General features: G+C 48.7%; 1 protein-coding gene across 1 annotated transcript in view; it reads right to left on the bottom strand.

Moving 5' to 3' along the window:
• Positions 1-9915: 9915 nt before the first annotated feature.
• LOC122382943 (acetylcholine receptor subunit alpha-like) overlaps positions 9916-21488 on the bottom strand; it is a 31701-nt gene continuing 20128 nt past the window's right edge. Inside the window, exons 2-7 of the mRNA XM_043368914.1 lie at positions 19685-19729; positions 15522-15631; positions 15007-15187; positions 13728-13843; positions 10438-10606; positions 9916-10056 (exon numbers count right to left, since the gene is read on the bottom strand). Of these exons, the coding sequence (XP_043224849.1) occupies positions 9916-10056; positions 10438-10606; positions 13728-13843; positions 15007-15187; positions 15522-15631; positions 19685-19729 (762 nt within the window). The remainder of the gene's footprint in view (positions 10057-10437; positions 10607-13727; positions 13844-15006; positions 15188-15521; positions 15632-19684; positions 19730-21488) is intronic.

Consider the following 21488-nt stretch of genomic DNA (forward strand, 5'->3'; position numbering starts at 1 on the left):
TGTTTGGTTCCACCAATAGGGACATGAGGGCAATGCTGGTGGAAAGTAAGATACTATGATAGTAATAAAATTGTGATAAAATCGTTAGGCGAAGCCCGAAGATAAAAAATGAAACTATAGCAAGTCTAACGTTAGACGTGTTTTCAACCTTGGTTTGCTGCTGCTGCTGAGGGTTGTTAAATCGTCTGTAACTATCTTCAAAGCGGTCTATTTCTTAGCAAATTATTTCTACTTGTCGCTATAAAATATGAGATGACCTTTCTCCTGCAAAACAGCGAATGAACGTTGAACAATACAGGTCAGGTACTATCATTAATAGTTAAAATGAAGGAAGTCAGTATGCGTTGTTAGGACTGGGAGTTCCCCTCAGTGTCCCAAAATTGTATTTTGGCTTGGGTGGTCAAAGGAAAATTCCTAGGGGGCCGGGAACAATTTTCAAGGAGGGGGGGGGGTGAGCATATAAAATACCTGACATGATGCATATGAAACGGTGGCGTAGCTAGGGGTCTAAGGGGACACGTACCCCACCTCCCCATCGGGTTCAAAGGGAGCCTCGCTCGGGTCCGAGGGGCCCTGAGGCGCCATTTGACCACTGGGGGTTAACAATGGCCATATAGAAGGGCCCCATGGGGCTCGTTAGAGCTCCTCATGGACCCTAATTGCCACACTAAGATCTCTGTAAGGGCCCCACGCCGGATTCTGAGGGCCTCCTGGGCCTTTATAAGGGCCCCTCAGTGGTCTCCAAAGGCCCGTTACTGGCCTCTGAAAGTTCTTACCGGCCTAGCCTATGAGGGCCCAGTTCTAGGGGCATTTCCCGCCTGTGATGGTCCCACAATTATTTTTCTGATGGCCCTATAACGGCAACTGTGGGGGCCCTAGTCGGCGCCTATGAGGGCCCACACCTGTGTCTCTGAGGGTTTCACATCCCCAACTCTGAGTGCCTACACTAGTGCCTATTAATGCCCTATATCGGCGACTCTGAGAGCGAGGACCCGAATCCCTACCCTACCCAATACCTGCGTATCTAAAGGCCACCCACTGGTGACTTCTGAGGGCCCCACACCGGTCCGGTGACTCTCAGGGCCCCACCGGCGTATGATAGTACCATGCCGGTCTCTAAGGACCCCACAGAACTTCTGCTGGCCTAAGGGCCTCTTGCCGGTCACTGATAACCCCCTGCCGGCTTGTGGAGGGTTCGCGTCAGCAGCTCAGGCCCCGCACCCGTCTGTAACGGCTCCACACCAGCGTCTATGAGGGCCCACAGCAACGCCTGTAAGGACCCTCACCGGCGCCTCTGAGAGAATCATACTGGCACCTCTGAGCGCCCACACCGGCACCTGCATGACATTCCCACACCAATGCCTCTAAAGGCCCCTTACCGGCGGCTCTGAGGGCCCTACGCCGGTGATTCTGAGGATGCTAACGATAACCGAAGACACCATACAAGCCCTTAGTGTCGCTGAGTTTTTAATCCCATACCGGCCTTCCAAGGACGCCACGTAAGTGCACTCATTGCCCCACACCCCTCCCTTACACCCGGAGCGGGTAACCTGTGTTATACCTGTAGCAACGATTTTACCACCGTTGTACGTTGGGTATTTCTCAAGGTTGACTCAAAATGGTCCAGTATAAAAGCTGGCCTGCCAAACTTATGGCCAAGGCCAGGCCCAAACAAAAGCGGGATGACAACGGTAGATGTCAAATCGATACTGTAACAGCAGAAACCATTCAGATGGCAAGGAAAATGCCGGGTGTTGATGTTTAGATGTATAAAGGAAACAAGAGGAAGTCCGGAAAAGGGAGGAAAGATCCTTTCTCGCTGCCTCAATGTTGAGGGGGCGCCGTCCCCTCGGCTCTCAGGTGGGGGGGGGCAAGCGCCCCCGCTGCCCACCTGTTTCCCGGGTCTATGAAAATTACTTTCAAATAAGGGATAAGGGTGGAAAATTGATGGTCAGATAAGGCCTAAAAAGAGTGGAAAAAGAATGTACAGCAAAATTTAATACAAGGCTGGTATGTCGGAAGTAAAATGGCTATCGATCCATGCAAATGCTTTTTCTTGGTAAAATTGGGAGTGGAAAATGGGCTATTAAAAATGGAGGCGAGTGAAAAATGATTTTCATTTGGATGTCGTTTCCCACCTAAATCAACAAAATTTGGGGCACTGGTACCCCTCGCCAGCATCAGGGTTGACGTCACTCAGGACCTGCCTATGGTTGGTTGGTGGGTGAGTTACTGTACCTTCTATGGGTGACATTGAGCCAGCTCGGCGTTTGGAGGCAGTAAGCACCTCCTAAACGTGTCGAGCTAGGAAGCAACGGCAACCTTTATACCCATATTGGCCTGTTTGCAGCGTAGGGGCTGTCTGTATGCCGGTCATTTGGTCCCTGATCAATTCGGAGCTTCGCGGAAAGGCAGACTTGTTGCCCGTGGCGGGTGATGCGGATACTATCAGATTTCAAAAGCGGGTATTTTTGGTATTCAGGTCGGGCAATTGCCTAAGACATTCGGAGAATCTTGGGATGCCCAATTCTGCAAGTCCTGGGTGAAGCTCGCTAGTCTGCCCGGGGGTGTCCCCTTCTACAACGACCCCGTGGCAGCTAGCTAGTCTGCCCGGGGGGTGTCCCCTTCTACAACGACCCCGGGGCAGCTCACTAGTCTGCCCGGGGGTGTCCCCTTCTACAACGATCCCGGGGCAGCTCGCTAGTCTGCCCGGGGGTGTCCCCTTCTACAACGACACCGGGGCAGCTCGCTAGTCTGCCCGGGGGGTCCCCTTCTACAACGACACCGGGCCAGCTCGCTAGTCTGCCCGGGGGTATCCCCTTCTACAACGACCCCGAGGCAGCTCGCTAGTCTGCCCGGGGTGTCCTCTCCTGCAACGGCCTCGGGGCAGCTCGCTAGTCTGCCCCAGGGTGTCCCCTTCTACAACGACCCCGGGACAGCTCGCTAGTCTGCCCGGGGGGGGGGGGATGTCCCCTTCTACAACGACCCCGGGGCAGCTCGCTGGTCTGGGGGGGGGGGGTCCCCTTCTACAACGACCCCGGGGCAGCTCGCTGGTCTGCCCGGGGGTGTCCCCTTCTACGACCCCGGGGCAGCTCGCTAGTCTGCCCAGGGGTGTCCCCTTCTACAACGGCCTCGGAGCAGCCCGCTAGTCTGCCCGGGGGTGTCCCTTCTACACGGCCTCTGGGCAGCTCGCTAGTCTGCCCGCGGGCGTCCCCTCCTACAACAGCCTGATTCCTGGAGCGGGCTGAGAGCCCTCCCCTTTTTTTGCTGGGCGGCTGTCAACGACCTTCGTTGATACTGTTCTAACCCCTTCCAAAGTTCTGGGAAAATTAATGGTCGCGCTGATAGGCATGTGCATAGGGTTCAAGGTAAAGGAAAATACAGCTTCTGTTGTCAGATGCCTAAGAACTCATGGATGGTTGTTTTTTTTTTTCGGCGGGTATATCGAGGGCCTTTACTTGGTGGAGGCTATCATCGCAGTAGTGGCTAATGCTACTGGTTGTTAGTCCTGTGAGGGCTTCGGTATAAATGCCGTAATATTGTTCTTCATTGGTGACCGCTGTATCGCTCACATTCATGTTGGCAGGTTTAAGGGATCGTGGCGTTTCTGGTAAGCTTCGGGCCAGGTTGAAATAATTACCTACCTTCAACCAAGCACGTATTTGGGTGGGTTCCGCCACTGGTCTCGACACTGGCGGCGACTGTAGGTCTTTTGTGTTAATTTGTATCCCCTATTCGGTCTGCTGGTCTCGGGAAGGGGGTGTTTTATTATGGCGCATTGGTGTCTGGGTGGATGTATTGAATGGGTGGGGACACCATTGCGCCGCGCGGGGGGAGGGGTGGCGGCCCGTTGGCAGGGCAGTCTCGGTTGAGACTTGTATACTTGCTAGTATGTTTGTGTCGTGTTCGTTTGGGCTGAATATACCAATAGCCCCTTTTTGTACAGCTACAGTGTTTTCCTGGAGGGACTTGGTTGTGAGGTTTGCGCTGAGATTGGTTACGCATAGCATAGCTAATTGTCTCTATGTTTGCTGGCAGCTCGAAGGGGAAGCGGAAAATACGCCCGGTTATATATGACAAGATATAACCGGTTTTTCCGCGACACTACGAGCGACTTCTTTGGGGCGACCCCGGAGCCGGGCCGGCCTCTGCGAGCAGCGTTCGGCGGCAGGCGGGCGGCCGCCTGCGCCCCCGGGCGGCAAGGCCGCTAAGGCGGCGGCCTCCTCTGATTGGTGGAGCGACTTGTGTCACGTGACGGTGACGGCGCGGGGTTTGAGTGCATTTGCGCGGTCACTCTGTTCTAAGCCGCCCGGTCTGACGCAAGTCAGCAGTGTTCTCGCTCTGAAATGTTTTTGCGTTTCCCACCCACCCACCACCGTTTTTGGGGCTTTTTTTTTTTTTACACGCACCACACTCTTAAATAAAGATGGGTTTTTTCCACAAAATGTGGTTTTTCCCCAGCTAGGTCCCCCGGTTTTTTTCTAGTTAGGACTTTTTCCGGGGGAGGACACACACGACAGGGTTTCTAGTTTGGGTGGGGACACCATTGCGCCGCGCGGGGGGAGGGGTGGCGGCCCGTTGGCAGGGCAGTCTCGGTTGAGACTTGTATACTTGCTAGTATGTTTGTGTCGTGTTCGTTTGGGCTGAATATACCAATAGCCCCTTTTTGTACAGCTACAGTGTTTTCCTGGAGGGACTTGGTTGTGAGGTTTGCGCTGAGATTGGTTACGCATAGCATAGCTAATTGTCTCTATGTTTGCTGGCAGCTCGAAGGGGAAGCGGAAAATACCTTTGCATCGAAATTCATGGACGTCAGCGACTTATGCACCTTTTGTGGTAGGGAAAGAGAGACGATACAACACCTAATGGTAGCTTGCGAAGAAGTGGGTGCGATGTGGCAATCGGTGAAAGATATGATACGTGACCGATTGAAGATTACGCTGGAATTGAACCCTCAGGAAATCATATTGGGATTTGATCCAGCTTTGTACGAATGCCCTAGGGAAACCGCAACAGCGATCCAGCGACTCATTTTGATAGGAAAATGGTACATATATAGTTGTAAGGTTAGAAAAGAAAAGCCAAGGTTTGTGAACTTGTTACAAAAAAATGAAAATTCTGACACAAGCTGAATTTATGTACGACCATGACAAGAATGAAAGGGAAATTAGAGTACGAGATATTAATATGGTACTGTGCTGTAACCAAACATGCTAATGTAGTGAGCATCATGTATGAGCGTTGGAAAATGTGGTAGTTGTGTTGTAAAGAAATTGTGTAATAAAGAGTGATGAAAAAAAAACCCAAGAAGTATGCTGTCGATTTCTCACCTTCCTCGTACCAGCGAGCCCTGCTTCGTGTCACAATACCCTCCATTTTTATTTTCCTAAGGCCCTCTAATTTTTCCCTACAGACTGATAGTCTTGACTGTACTTCGTCGGACGTCTCGCCTTCTTCATGATCTCCCAATCTTTGAATTTCCTTAATTACTTTGAACTCTTCTTCTACTAACTTCCTACGTCTATGAATTGAATAGGAAATCGTTTCAGTACGCATGTTCAGAATCAGAGCTTCCCAAGATGCACTCCAGCTGATCATCACCTCAACTTCTGTTGGTTTTTCTCTGACAAAAGTAACTGAATAAACTGGAAGAGCATAAATTAAAATCGCGTCCCTTATTGTCTTTTCATACATATACATATTCATGTACATATTGAATATTGAATATGTACATATACATGTACATATTCTCGATCCATTAGCAAAGATGTGTTCATTTTATAGAACCCTTTCCCCCTCTTTTGCTCTGTCAGGTTCAGTTCCATTGTAATTATAGAATGGTCGCTTCGATAACCTGGAATGATATCAACATCTGTTACCATTGGCATGAGGGATTCTGACGTAAGAAAGTAGTCTAATCTTGCACACTTTCTAACAGGATTGCCTACTCTCCAAGTACCTAAACTTCTGCCTTTCGCCCTTAATTTCTCTGTAAATGTCGATCAAATCACTACGATTCATGATGTTTTTTACTGCATCAGTGGCTTTTTTATTATGCTGTTGGGAATAATTAAGGGCATCGACCCCCCCCCCTTGATATCTCGAGATCTAACGGGCCGATTTTCAAAATTCAAACGGCATTCGATTTCGCTCAACGTGATCTACATTTCTAAAAAATTAAAATTAAAAAATGTCAACAGGGGGGGTAGAGGGGGGTAAAAACGGGCAAATTGCAGATACATTTTAGAATGTTTATCACGGCCAGGTTTCTGAACCAATCCTAACGCAACTTTTGCCGATCGATAGAGAATGAACCAGGAATTCACATGGATCCTAAAAATATGCATTTTCAAAAATCATAGGCGGATACAGATCATTGAGATTGGGGGTACACAAAAAGTATAGTAAATAAGGTTTTTGTTAGTACTGTTTCTAAAAAGGGTGGTAATGGTCTTGTTATGTTACAATTTTCTTATGAGAGAACGACTACAATTGTATTGGTCATGCATAGGCGGTGTCAGGGCACCTATGTTGGGAGGTAAAACATAACCCCCTTTTTTGGACGCCTGGATTCGCCTATTATAGCAAAAACGTGTCAAAAGAGGATGCACAATAACTTTGTATATGTTATCAGTGTTATCACATGATATCTTTCATTCACTGTTCGTAAAACTGGTGCAGCATCGTGATCTTCGCCCAAATGACTCGCTTCACGAATAGGACCCCCCAATTCCCAGTGCTCTGGAGCCGCCCCTGGTAAAGTTATGAACTTGAAATTTTCAGGGAATAAGCCCAATTTAGTTTTAGGAAAAGTCAGAAAATTTCAGCATCGTAGCTTCAGCGGTTTCGGAGATATTCCCGAAAAACCTGAGGGGTGGATAAAAACAACCCCCCCCCTGCCATTAATAGGGTTAAGGTGTCACAGCCTAAAATATCTAAGGTAGATGGAAAAACATATCTTTCTGCTCTAATCACATGCTCGCGCACGAAGATGTACCATCATCAGCGCCTATTAGCTACCCATTGTTTTATTTCCGATATGCAATTTCTGTCTGACCTGATAAACCCCCAAAATGCTTGTCGATGGCTTGCCCAAATTCGCCTTTCCATTTTAACAACAGCATTTTTACCGCTTTCACAAAGGTCACCATACAGCCATTTTGGTGATCGAAAACGTTTGAGCCACATACCTGGCGTGCTCGTCATGACGTTATGCATCGCACAGGGAAGGAACTTATCTAAATAGTGATTAAAAAGAGTTGTGACAATTAAGGGTATAAGATATCTAGGGGACGAAACCTATCGACAGGCACATTTTGAAATTCGTTGAAATCAGACAGCAATTCGCTAATTGCTTTGACGGTCGGTTCCTTTAGCGCCCGGCCGGCGGCGTCACGTCAGTTTCTGGGTTTCATCTGCAGTCTCTCCGGTCTTTGGCCACCCGAATCAAGATGAAGCAGTCGTAAAAAGTGGCGCCCGGCGAGCCGTGTTCGGCTCGGCGCCGATTTCAGTGATCGATCGCACTGTCCGACACAGCCGACCAGAATGAAACGCGCCCCGCGCGCCGCCCAGCGCCCCGCCGATCATCAGCGGCCCCCGGCCCCGCCGCGCCCCCGAGACACCGGAAGCAGGCACCATGAGCTCATTTAGCTGCCTGTCAACACTTCTCGTTTAGTTTACCGGTACAGCTAACGAAGCATAAGCTTCTGCAAGAGCTGCCGTACGATTTCATCAGTGAATATTTATTGCTACCGAGCTAGTTTTTCTTTCACCGCCGTATGACTTTATTCGTATTACTTTTAAAGACATGCTTTATATACGAGTATGGCATTAAGTATCAATAAGTAGGTATGCACTTCAATGATCATTTTTAGCTTTATTTCAGAAGAAGAGATGACTGAATTAAAGCAAATATGCTTTTATAGTCTTAATTTTAATGAAAGCAAATATGCTTTTATAGTCTCTCAAATAACTGATTTTTTTTTGGAATAGGTAACATTTTCCAACTAGGCGCCAACATGCACAAAGAGGGTTCTGCACGAACAGTAAAATGTTCCAATGTGATCTGTCTTTCTTGAAACCAGTGGACTTTCGGTTTCGTGCCAGAGTCCGGATAAGACAAGCTAGCGACCGATCTTTTGAGTCTGGGAAACGTATAGGCTGACCTAATCAAATAATGCATAAATCCACTCATAGGTAAGCAACTGAGGTCCAATGATCGAGCAGCACCATCCCTGGAGCACATTCCAGAGCTGTTCCCTGTGATAGCAGCGCGTTCCTGCGCCGTTCGCGTCTGACCTGCGGTATCTGACGCCGCTCCTGCGCCGCATGTGTCTGACCCGCGCCGTATGTGTCTGACCTGCGGCATCTGACGCCGCTCCTGCGCCGTCTGTGTCTGACCTGCGGTATCTGACGCCGTCTGTGTCTGACCTGCGGTATCTGACGCCGCTCCTGCGCCGCATGTGTCTGACCTGCGGCATCTGGCGCCGCACCTGCGCCGTCTGTGTCTGACCTGCGGCATCTGACGCCGTCTGTGTCTGACCTGCGGTATCTGACGCCGCTCCTGCGCCGCATGTGTCTGACCTGCGGCATCTGGCGCCGCACCTGCGCCGTCTGTGTCTGACCTGCGGCATCTGACGCCGTCTGTGTCTGACCTGCGGTATCTGACGCCGCTCCTGCGCCGCATGTGTCTGACCTGCGGCATCTGACGCCGCACCTGCGCCGCATGTGTCTGACCTGCGGCGCGGCTGGAGCGGTCGGCGCATCACCAGCAGGCGGGGCAGCACCTGGATGAAGAGCCGCCGGGCCCAGGGCGCCATCCGGTGCGTCTGCGGCGACCGCCAGTGGACGTTCAGCACCATCACTGTCACCATAATGCTGCAGGCAGGGAACGGGAGACAGGTGAGCGACACTGGGAGCACATGGGGGGCAATGGCAAAGGCAATGCCAGGGGCAATGCACCTAGTGCTAATGCTGCCAACAGAGTGCATTATAAAATTTAACTGCATTGTACCTTTGTTGTTTCCATCTGAAGACATTTTCATTTGGGTACCTTTACAAAAACAAAAACGTCCAAAAGTGGTTCATATTCCGTGCATGATCGCAACTTATGAAGCATAATCACACAGACACTTTTTTATTCACAGTTTCACACATAATCATCATTAAACTAATCTGTGCTTCGACACTTTTTATGCTGACCCTCAATGCCGTTTTTCTTCCGTTAGCTCTATTAAAACGTAAGAAGGTCTGGGTCACATAAACCGACGACAGACGAAGCCGGTGTATATAGGACCGCCGGCTGTTATTTACGATATACTCCGGGGCCGTAACCGGCAGCTGCAGCAGTGACCGCCGTGACGCCGCCGTGATACCACTGGGAGCCGGCTCGCCGCCCGCGGCGGCCGCCCTCGCCGTAGCCGGGCGTAGGGTGGCGTTTACGGCAGCGCTGCCCATCAGCACCGCTGACAGTCATGGCCCGCCGGACGACCCCGGCAGACCGCGGCGGGGCGCGGAGATGGGCGGGGATTACCGCCACACCCCGATACTACGGGACGGATCAGAGGCCGCCGAACACAGACACATCGCAGGATTTGCAGCGCGCCAACGGCTCGGAGTTTGGGACAGACGATGAGGTCTGCTCAAAGAGAAGACCCGGAGACGAATGTTTTGACTGGCGACTGCATTCCGAAATGTTTTGTAAGGCAACAGCCACACCAAATACCTATAGATATTGCATGTCGTTACGTTGTACGTTGTAACACCGGTCACGTTGAAAATTCCGCGCATTTTTGTGAATAAGCGTCCAAAGAAAAGTTCGAGACTTATTCCGCTCACCGATCCTTGCCCAGTGCCTGCAACCACTGCAACTGCCCACCACTGCCCGGCTGGCACAAAGGTAAAAAAGGTCGCTTCTCACCTTATGGAGACGAGTATCATGGCAAATATGAGGTATTTTCCGAGCAGCGGGACGACCAGTGACGTCGGCGGGATGATCTCCACGACCAGCAGGAAGAACACGTGCAGACTGATGAGGATGGAAATGGACAACGTCACCTGGGGGTACCGAGCGATGACGTCACTTGTCATCAGTCACATCAGTGCAGACTTGCGAGGATGGAAATGGACAACGTCATCTGGCGATGAGCGGTGACAGAATATCAGCATTTTCAACACTTCAGATGGTATGCGTGAAAACAAGAACAATGACTAAATCAACGCGTATAAGGCACATTGAAAACATTGAACTGTGTATCATTGTATATGTGTGTTCTTGATGTACTTAATGGGGTAGGGACCTGAGAAAACGATGTTTTGTAAGGTAAAACCTTTGTAAAGTTAAGATGAATAAATGTATTTAGAAAAGGTGACAGCTCATCGGTTCGATGAGTGCTTACTGCTTAGGAATTGAAAACTTTCTTTACGTTCGTAACGAACCTTTTCCCCGCTATCCGAGGGCAGATAAAATGTCAGCACCGTGAGGAACGAGATGCCCATGCAGGGAATGATGAGGTTGACCGTGTAGAACAGCGTCTTCCTCCGTATTGTAATGTTGAATGTGATATCCAGGTACGGCTCATCGCAGCACGTGTAAAACTTCTCATGTCTGAAACAAAGGTTACCCTGGACTAATGTCACATACTAGGTATGCAGGCTAGATCACTTTACATATAAAATGACGGCAGACCTGTTGCTGTCAGTGGTCAAGCTTACACCACGGTAAAAATCAAACGCATGCGCATGAAAAAATACATGATCTATGTTCGGATGTTAACAGTGGGTTACCATTCTAGCCATCGCAGTGAAACATATCTTCTTCTCGTTCAGACATCACAACTCAGTGTTTTGTTACTACCTGACCCATCATTGCTCCGACCGTCCCGCTGTTTTCTTATTACTGATAACGGCAGAACACACAATACCGGTGAGTGGTCGGGCAGCAGGGATGGGAACGGACGACCGCCGGATATGTCTTTGGTGAGCGATCAGACCGTCTGCGTGATTGGTGAGTAGGTACCTATGGCTGTCAGTGGTTTGGTGGATCGGTGGATGCGTCTTTGGTAGATTGGTGGATTCGACTGGGCACCAGTGGACCGCGTTAATAAATGCAATCGTAAATCACTAGATCAGTAGGTTAGCGGACCGATCGATTTTGGATCGGTGGACTGTTAGATCCGGCTGTAAGAGTGGTCAGTACATAAACCGGTGGATCGGTGGATACGGCTGACTAGTGAATCAATGGATTGTTCGATATGGCTGATTGGTGAATCAATGGACCGGTTGGGCCGGTGGATTGTCGGATCAGTGGATCGTCGGATCCAGCTGTAGACTGACGAGCGGGCCATTGGAATCGTCTGAGTGTTTGTTCCATTGACCGGCGGACCCAATCGGCCGGTAAACGAGTGCAGCATGTAAGGAGCACGGCTGCAAGGGCCAAGATAAAAGATCGACCGGCAAACTCTATACCCACTTCTGCCCCCAGATGTGTGCGTGCGTTTTTTTTTTCTGCGAGATAAAACGGATCGCGTTGTTCCTATGACAGTACACTTCACTGATGACTGAGTTCAGTGCTATGTAGCACAGACTATGCGGACTTAACCCTATTCCTGGCGGGCTCCGCCGGGACAATAAACTGGCGGGGGGGGGGGGGCCGATTCGGCCCCCCCTTCAGATCTCAAAAACTACACATCACAGCGACAAACGGTAAACGGCATCGGATACGCACGGTCAAGATCTACAATTTTTACTAAGGTCATTTTCAGGTCAGGTCAAAGATGACGTCACAGGGGTCGAAAAAGTCAAAATGGCGGCGCTAGATATGGAGAGAGTTTTTCTCGAATAACTTTCGAATTAGTCAAGATAGGAACAAACTAAGGGCATCATCGTGATCCTCTCGTCAATCCGCATCGAATGATATATATGTTGACCTCGAAAGGTCAAGGTCAAAGGTTGACCTCAGGTCACGTGACCTCGAGGTCATCATGTATATCATTCGATGCGTCTTGACGAGATGAACACAATGAGACCATCCACGCGTCTGTATCTTGTTCCTGTACGGAGTTATTGGCCAAAAACCTTTGGTGACCTTTGATGACGTCACATGACCTCACAGCTGCCCAACAGCAAAACAGACCTCAAGGTAGTGAAGGCTGATCGTATATGAAGTCATGTATGGTATATGGGGCCATTCCGACCCGTTTTAGTGGTAAAAACAGGGAGTTGATTTTTCCCCCATTGACTTATAATGGGGAGGTCGCGAGACTGACCTGACCTTAGGTCACCGATATCAAAATTCCGAGATATACAAATTGCACATACTGGTACCCTAACTAAAGTCTGAAGAGAAGAAATTGATCGGTCAAAAACTCTAGCTCTGGCGTGATTGCAAACTTTTCTGAGGTAGGGTCACCAAACCGCCTCTGGTGACCTGACCTGAGGTCAGATCAACTCAAAATTTTCAGACATGTTGCGTAGAAGCCTTTTAGGAAAAGTCAGAAAATTTGAGCTTCCTAGCTCAACGCGTTTGGGAGAAATAACCAAAAAACCTCAGGGGGGGGGGGCTCCTGAGGCCCCCCCGCCAGGAATAGGGTTAAGGTAGCTTTGAATGCCAAGTCGTCTCGTTTTCAACAGCAGTTTACTCTCGGCAAGGTTGGATCAGTATTTAGGGGTAATGAGACAACTGTCTTCTATTAACCCTCGCCGGCACAGGCCATTTTGCGTCCTTCGACGGCACAAGGGGGGGGGGGGGTTGGTACGACCCCCCTCGCGTTTGGCCCCTGATCGAGCTAGAGCTTCGCGGAAAAAACGAGCGTGTTGCCCGTCACGAGAGGAAGCCGGTGATAACCAATTTTAAGGTCCTAGGTCATCGGGTGACTTTCCAGGTCAGGTCAATGACCCGAAAACCGGGAAAATCGGGACCTGTTAGAAAGTCGTAAAGTGTGGCTGCTATGTGGTTTTCCGGGGTGCTGATCACGAATATCGTGTTAGTTTTGATCAGAGATGATGTTAAGCATTTAGACCAGGTCGGGTCAGGTCAGGTCAGGTCAACCGGTAGGGGTTGTGACGGGTATTCGTAATACGTGTCAAGTGAGTCAACCGCCTCTGACAGCTTCGTGACATGTTACGAAGGTACCAAAACTGCTTCATAAATGTTCAAATTGTTGCTAAATTCGAATTCAGCTCCAAAAACTAGCCTAGAAACATGTAAAACTCGAAAAAGTGAACCGAGGTCACCCGAGGTCACCAAAGGTCAATGACCTGACCTGACCTTCGGGTGACCTTGACACCCACCCTTATGTATGGGAGCAACATCAAATCACATGTTTGAACGTTTGAAACCACGAAAAGCTTGCAAACGCGCGGCTAATGCGAGCCGACATACGCCGAATCGCGATTTCGGCCAAACATGGTCACGGAAAAGAGGTCACAGGTCAAAGGTCATTGGGGTCAGGGTCATGAAATTTTTAGGGAACGTGTAAAATTGATCAATGCGAGGGTACTGTAAGTTTCGTGGCGATCGGCCGCTTTTTACGCGAGTTATTCGCGAAAACCCTTGGGGGGGGGGTGCATCAACCCCCCCCCCCTGTGCCGGCGAGGGTTAATATTCACGTCAGAGAGAGAGAGTGTGACGGCCTGACAGATCCACCACAGGACGCTGCGGTCTCCCTGCCGAGGCCGCAGTGTCTGAATACTACGCAGTGTCCTTCAGTGTCTGATCGCAGTCCCACCTGACGGCCGGCACGTCCAGGATGTCCCACTCGACGGACATGTAGAACTCGGAGAGGTCAACCCCCTGCGGCACCAGGTCCGAGTCCTCCACCTCGTCAAAGTGCCGCAGGTCCACCTGCAACCCACGCGCGGATGGCTACAGTTAATGGTTAATGGATGAAAACAGAGACGTCAGCCTCTAAATGTGCTTTGTTTGGATCTCTGATAATATGTACACCGAAGTCGTCTAAGAATGAGCGGTTCATGGGCTGAATCGAGAAGACTAAAATGATCGGCATATTTCAATCACTCGTGCACGGAGCAGCGTCTTACGTTATGTTATATTGGTGCAAATGTGATTTCCTGCACGTATTTAATAAAATGCCATGATCTATGAATAAGTATATGCAATGGATCCTTACACCAATGCTGGACACCAATGATGGACATGCCAAAGTCTGGCATCGTGATATATCTTGCCTAGTGTAGGTAAGTAGTAGTAGCGTGAGCGCTTAGTGAAAATCCTGACGCTGAAATAATGAGGCCAAACGACAAGCGTGGCTCGGAGACAATCACGGGGACCATCCGCTGAAAAGCGCTCATATTAACTAGCTGTACCGCAGTAAATCACACCACAATGGTATCTAGAACACAGTAACCGTAGTTTATGATCACATTTGAGCGAATGAATAACCCCGCGCGGACTTACGTTGACTTATATCTAAGCCGCCAGCCAAGAATTATGACGGCGCCACAAAGCGTTCCGCATTAACTTGCTGTCGATCGTCTGATAAAGCCGGCATTGCCCTGGCCGCAGCGTAGTTAAATGCGAATATTGCGCGATAACAAACCCATGTATCACTGTTTTAGAAACTTCCGGTGCCACTAGCCACAAAAGGGCCCGTCGGTTCGCTATTTCAGCTCGGCCCTGCGCCACGCTAGGCAAAACGGTCGGCGATGTTGAATGCTAGCAGAAATTAGTAAGTAACAAAAATGTTCTATCAACAAATGCTTTGCTTGAAAAGATGACATAACGTTTATAGATACTGGACAGGTGTGTCATGTAATCTGAACTGGCCTCCGATTGAGCCTTCTGTGCTCCGTGCTGTGCTGTGCTGTGATGTGCTGTGCGATTGATCCCCAGTCGCCAGCTCTGGCGCGACGGGGAGCTGAAGTGTCTAACTTGAAGTGCCTCACCTATCGCTACTTCGGAAGCCGCAGCATGTTCGGTAAGGACGTTTTGCAGTCATCTTTCATCACCGCGCCGGGTCATCACATTTTACTGCGGCACTAACTTACCTGAAAGCCATCGTATGTCCATGAGCCGAACTTCATGACGCAAGTCTGCTCGTCAAACGGGAAGTACTCGACGTCGATCTCGCACGAGGACTTGTAGATGGCCGGCGGCTCCCACTCCACGAGCCCGTTGTAGTGGAGGGTGGCCTTGGTCGCCAGCGTCACCTCGAAGTTGCCGTCCGCGCTGGCGGCCGGACAAAGGAGCCGTTTTGGAACGTACGTGCAGTGTGCACCAACCGTACGTGTGCGTACTGACATATTTACGATTGAACGTAGAGCCCGCGGGACCACAAACCTCACATTGATGTATTTCAAATTGAAAAAAAATGTAGGCACAAGGAATGATCCATAGTTGATAATTAAAAGAACATAACAGGAGACAATGAGAAACGTGATAAACATGCAAATAAAGTATCCCATTTCATAAGCACAGGCCCGTTGACTTCATTATGCAGCAGCTGATGAAGCATTAGTCCAATATATCTATAGATACAGCGGCATAATGATAACAGCCTCACTTGTTGTAGAGGACGATGTCAGGCCGCCAGATGTGGTCGGAGGGAACGTGCAGCATCTCCACCCCGCCGTACATGTCGGGGCCCCAGGTCAGCTTGTAGTCGTACCAGGCCTGCGGGCGCCAGGGGTGCTCTGAGCACGGTGCACGGCCGATGGCGCAAGGTCCGCATCACCGTGAGGCCGGGAGTTTGCCCCTTGTGTGCGCCTGCAGCGCATGGAGCCGCATGGTTCCCTAGTTTATCGTGATCACTGATCAATTTGTGATAATAATCGGCCCAATCTCCTGGTGTAACGAGCCATCGAAATCAGCGATGTGCAGTGTGGACTGGAGTTCTGGACGTTTACCAGCCACAAGGATCCACATGCGGCTGGGATATGCGCCGAAGCGCCGAGCGAATGCTAGGCTGCGCCGCATGACACTGGTGTGATGCGGCACAGCCTAACTATCCAGCCATATCCGTCGGCGCTCAGCGGCGTAGGGGAGACCGGGGAAAAGCGGCCACCCGGGGCAAAGTGGCCACCCCATATCTTAGCCATTCACAACTGGTGTCAACTCCGTACTTATTGGTTGCCAATTATACGTGTGGCTCTCCTCGCTCTCGTTCGAAAGAGCCAAACCGAGGTTTCCGGCCCGTCGCCATGGATCTGTGATATACGGAAAAGTATTTCTTCCCAGACTGTCCTACTATTTTTACGATTCTTTAATGTTTTGTATTTTATTCCATAACCGCTGGAATTTTATTTATGCGTTGTTGATCATGAATAGCGTGGTTTCCGTACATGTCTTCAACCAATTCTAATATTTTTTCCCCACTAATAGCTGAGCTGAAATATTTTTGTTTCAGACCGTAGGCGCGGGGCAAAGTGGGCGAAGCGTGGCCAGCCCACAATTGGCCATAAGTTGCTTCCATCTGAACAACAAACGTTATTGATATTGAAATGTATCGCCATGAGTTTATTTCGGCCACTTTTCGGTTACATGAGTTACAAAAAAAATCAATACACTGTTTTCATGAATGTCCTTGCATTGTTTAGCTACAGGATGGGAAGATAACAAAATAAACATCCATCCTCGCTTAAACCTTATTGCCATCAATAACTAGTCGTGCATGAGAGAACTATCCTGTTTCTCATGAAGGGGCAAAGAAATTGCCGGTGGCCGCTTTGCCTCGGAGGACTGGGACAAAGTGACCGTCATGCATAGGTGCTAAGCTTTTCCAATTATATGTGAACGCCTTTAGAAATGAAACCGAGTTGAAATGAAAGGCAATTTAATAGGGATCATGTTGACATAGAAAGAATCTTCCCATATTTGGAAATGAAGCGTCGGCATGGAAACAAACATTAGGGCGGCCGCTGTGCCCCGGTCTCCCCTACGTACATACACGAACGTCGACTACAGCAAGACCCTATATAAACTACAGTTGAGAAATAAAGACCTACGGCCACCACGGCACCAGCCATGACGTATAGGTATAGCACAATGGTGCATGTATGTCTGCAGTAATCAGAATAGTGCCGGGGATAAGGGAAGATGCAATGAAGTTGATATGCCGATTTATTCGTCGCATTACTTGATCTTACTTTTCTGTCCAATTAGGATAGGAATCACACGAGCGCCCAGAACGTGCATATCAGGAGCTGTGTACTGATATTAAGCTACCGCTTTCATAAGCATCAAGTATCAACAATATCCGCTAAAAATTAAAAAGGCGAACGACAAATTACAATTCGAACTAAGTATGTACGAACGGAGAACACGCACACTTTTTGGCATCTGTTGATATGCCTGCGTGGCTTTAGGTAGCAGTTTTCAAGTTAGTGGGCACTAAAACGGAGCGGTATCTGCCATCCAATTTCAGCTAGTGGTCGTTTTTGACATAATAGTTTGAGCCAGACGAGGTTTTCTTTTAGAATATTTATATTTATGCGAGGTTTTACCTGGCATTAACATGGACGGAAGACACGTAACCGTTTGTTTGTATTCAAAGGGAGGGTTGGTTATAAGCTATGCGAATGCCCAAAGTTCTTTGATTATGAAGGTAAACGTTCATATAAAAGCTAAATATGAATATACGACCACTAGGTGGTACCGGGACGCCACATGTAACCGTAGACGCACAACTTACACACACTTGATCTAGCATTTCCTCGCAATGAACTACCACCATAATTAATCAGCAGCCATAACTCGCTCTTTTTGAAAGGCATTGAGAAACACAAATCACAAATAATCGGGAAACTTGTAGTGACCACTGACAATGCATTGCAAGTTTTGTCCCATGATTCATCGTCTGCCGACTAGGAAGTCATTGATCACACACGACAGGTCTTCATCCTCGGACCTCACATGACAGCCTGCATGGTGAGTCCATCCCAAACCAAAGGCGTTTCATTTGATGACAGTGACCTTGCGTATGAGCCAGACATGTAGGGACTTAACCCGCGCCCCACTGGGGTCTGTGTATAACACGCCCTACTGGGGGGGGGGGGCTATTCATAGCCCCCCCTCCTAACTCCGAAACTACTGGGCCGATCGTCAAAATTCAAACGGCGTCTGATAGCCCCGGAAAAACTGTCGAACGAAACCTAAATTCATTGACCTTGAGGTCACCGATGACGTCACAGGTCAGGTCAAAGTAAAAATTATTAGCATTTTGGCTTGTTCACATTTTGGGCTCTGGCCGCCGTATTACAAGTCAGATCAGGCTCATTTTTGGTTTACACACTCGTGAACAGATGCTCTAGATACCTTGAGGGTACCAAACTTGTACTTTGATTTTCAGGTCAGGGTCAAGTCATCACAGGTCACGGAAATACTTTATCATGCGTCGGTCACGTGAAACATGTTTTATGGTCCATTTAGGCCATAGATTTCGAATTTGATGTCATCTGTGTCATTCGAGGTCATTTTGAGTCGAATTCAGCTTAGGTCAGGTCACTTTCAGGTCAAAAAAGGTCAAATTTTGAAGTTAATTTTTTTTCAACAAAAAAGGTGTCAATTGGATGTAATTTGAGCTCAGGAACACGATGGTGCCCTTTGTATTGGTGTACGATGTCAAATACGTACTGAAAATTGATTTGAAAAAATTAATAATTGTGAATTTTTTGCAATAATGCGTATAACTTGGCCATTTTTGAAGATATTTAGCTAAAACTTGCTAGAGGTAGTCATAATCATGCGTTCTGTCACATATATTCCGTTTTTTTTTTTCGAAAAGTCAAAACTTTTTGAAAAAATATAAAAATATAAATTTTGAATATTATTATATAAAATTTTCGAAATTTTTAAAATTTTGAAAATCCGAGATAGCAGTTTGATAGCGCGGTCAATTCTGAGTCCTTTCATGCAAAGAAATTGGATCTAGCTTAAAAACTGAGCTCTTGGGAGCGATTGCCGTGGTTCAATGTTTTGCGTCGAAATCGGACGAACATGACGTCACTCTGACGTCATTTCCGGCCGACCTATGGTAGCTACGAAGTTCAAATTTTGACACAAGGTGTCAAATTGATGCAGCCGAAGGTACTGAAAGTTTGGCGTTGATCCGTCACGCGGTTTGGAAGTTATTGCAGAAAAACGGGAGGGGGCTATAAATAGCCCCCCCAGCGGGGCGCGGGATTGTTGGATCTCAGTGGATAATGAACCTCAAAACAAAATGGAGTCTAGGGTCTGTCTTTATTAATGCCTATCAAAAAGACGCTCATCGGATTAAGGATTTCTTGGAATCTGCCGATAAACCAAGAACACGTTTGGACCGGACGTTTGGACCGCACCGGATAAATCAAAAACGGTAAAGCTATAAACTGCGTCATCTAATCTTTGGAGACAAAGAATAACATATTTTGACTCTACATAATCATGTCACGCTCATGTACCCTAGCTAGATATGCCAAAAAATATGTTTTTGTGATTCCATGGGGTCTCTTGACAACAGCACAGTTGGTTGTTGGCTAATCGCTCCCAAAATAGGATTTTTGGATTCTTGTCAACCTCAGGTCAACTTTCAGATCCATGTGCCATGTGCACGTGCGATATGAAAATAAAATCATACCTCCTCATAGATGACGGGATGGATCGTCATAGTACGGATCGATAACAACAGATAATCGATTTATACCTAATAGATCGGGAGATCGATAACCAGGCGGACATACCTATACTTACATGTTTCACCCACAAATTGGTTGTCATAATTTGACTCTTCAAATTCTGAAACAAAAGAGATGTAAATTAAATGTCAGCGAAACGTTTTGACGACATCACACAGAAGGTTAACCGCGCCGGGCCAGGGTTATCTTAATGCCCCCGTTTTAATTAACTTGGCTCCTGGGCCAGGTAGTGACACACCTCGTATGATCGTTCGAAAGAAAATCACATGGCATGCGTAAAAAAATACAATGAAGAGAGTGTAATGCCAAAGGTCAGTTTACCAGAAGTCAGGGCTAAATATCGCCTCTATTTATGTTTCGATGCATCAAAAGTTTTGAAGTAGGCGAAATTTGACCTTTGATGACTTCTGGTGTGCTGAACTGTGATCTGGCATAGATATTGACCAATTTACTTTTTTATGCATACCTACTATGCAATTTTCTTTCAAACGAGCGTATTTAAATAGCTCCATATAGCATATAAAGTACGAGCATATTTTTAGTCGCTTTACGAGTACGTGCACATTGAGCATGCACCTGACTAATGTATAAGACATTGACATGGAAGGTATTACCGACCTCAGCCGGACTCTACCTCTCCCAGATCATGATTCATGAACATGAGGCGGAGCCCATCGCATTGAGACTCTATCCGTGCTCATGGTTAGGGGAGGGTTCGTCACAACAGGGGAGGGCAGGAACAGGTTGATACGAGGCAGACGAGGTAGAAATCATTGGCCAGGTTGCTATGATACCTATTGGAGACGAAAACAATATAAATGCTGTACCTAAGTACTTCTCAAGAATATCTCTTCTGAGTGGCTAAAATTTTAATATCTCGAACCCGTAACAAACGCAAGCACAGCTGTTCTAACAACTCTCCACCAAACCCACACAGCCCTGAGGAGGATCACTGCCTCCGTAAGAGACGTCAGCACAGCATGAGCTGTCCGGTCTGCCCCGCTCGAGAGGTCTGCTCTAGCCTCTGCGAGGGCCGCTATCTATCCCGGGGTCTGCTCACCACTCTGAGTGGACGGCCGGTCGGCACATCAGCGGCTCGACAAAGACGGACGGTGTCACGTGACAACGACCCATCTCTCTCCGATCAACCGAGAGAGGGAGAGAGAGAGAGAGAGAGAGAGAGAGAGAGAGAGAGAGAGAGAGAGAGAGAGAGAGGGAGAGAGAGGGAGAGATAGAGGGGGAGAGAGAGAGAGAGAGAGAGAGAGAGAGAGAGAGAGAGAGAGAGAGAGAGAGAGAGAGAGAGAGAGAGAGAGAGAGAGAGAGAGAGAGAGAGAGAGAGAGAGAGAGAGAAATGTGGGATGACAAAAAACAAACGGAAAGAAGCGGCGAAACCGGGACTGAGTGATAGATGGGGATTGGGCGAAGAGAATAAAAAAGGACAAGATGAAGGGAGCAGAGTGTGTGATCGAGGGCTGGGACCGAGGCGTGATTCCGAGGACACGGTAGAGATGAAAGGGACATGTGAATGGGGAGAGCTCCGGCCTCGGAAGTTCATGGGTGGACGTGTACTGATTTCAGAGCGGAGATGAGTGGTGCGGCTGTGCGGAATGGTGGATCTCGAGAAAATCTTATTCATGGCGGTAAGGGACAGCCTGTCTAGCGATGTAAGCTTGTAACACACAGTACCCAGAGACACTCCGCAGTGGGTTCCAGCGGACACCGTCCATGGAGACAGGAGCAGTCCTCTGTCCTCCGCCGGGGGACGCGGTGGGCCCACCGGCCGCCGCGCCGGTCGGGCCAGCGGCGGGGGAGGGGGGGGGGGGGCGGCCACAGGGGAGGAGGGCCGATCGACAGCGCGA

Source organism: Amphibalanus amphitrite, unplaced genomic scaffold (genome assembly GCF_019059575.1).
Source record: "Amphibalanus amphitrite isolate SeventyFive unplaced genomic scaffold, NRLGWU_Aamphi_draft 000151F_arrow, whole genome shotgun sequence".
Taxonomy (NCBI): domain Eukaryota; kingdom Metazoa; phylum Arthropoda; class Thecostraca; order Balanomorpha; family Balanidae; genus Amphibalanus; species Amphibalanus amphitrite.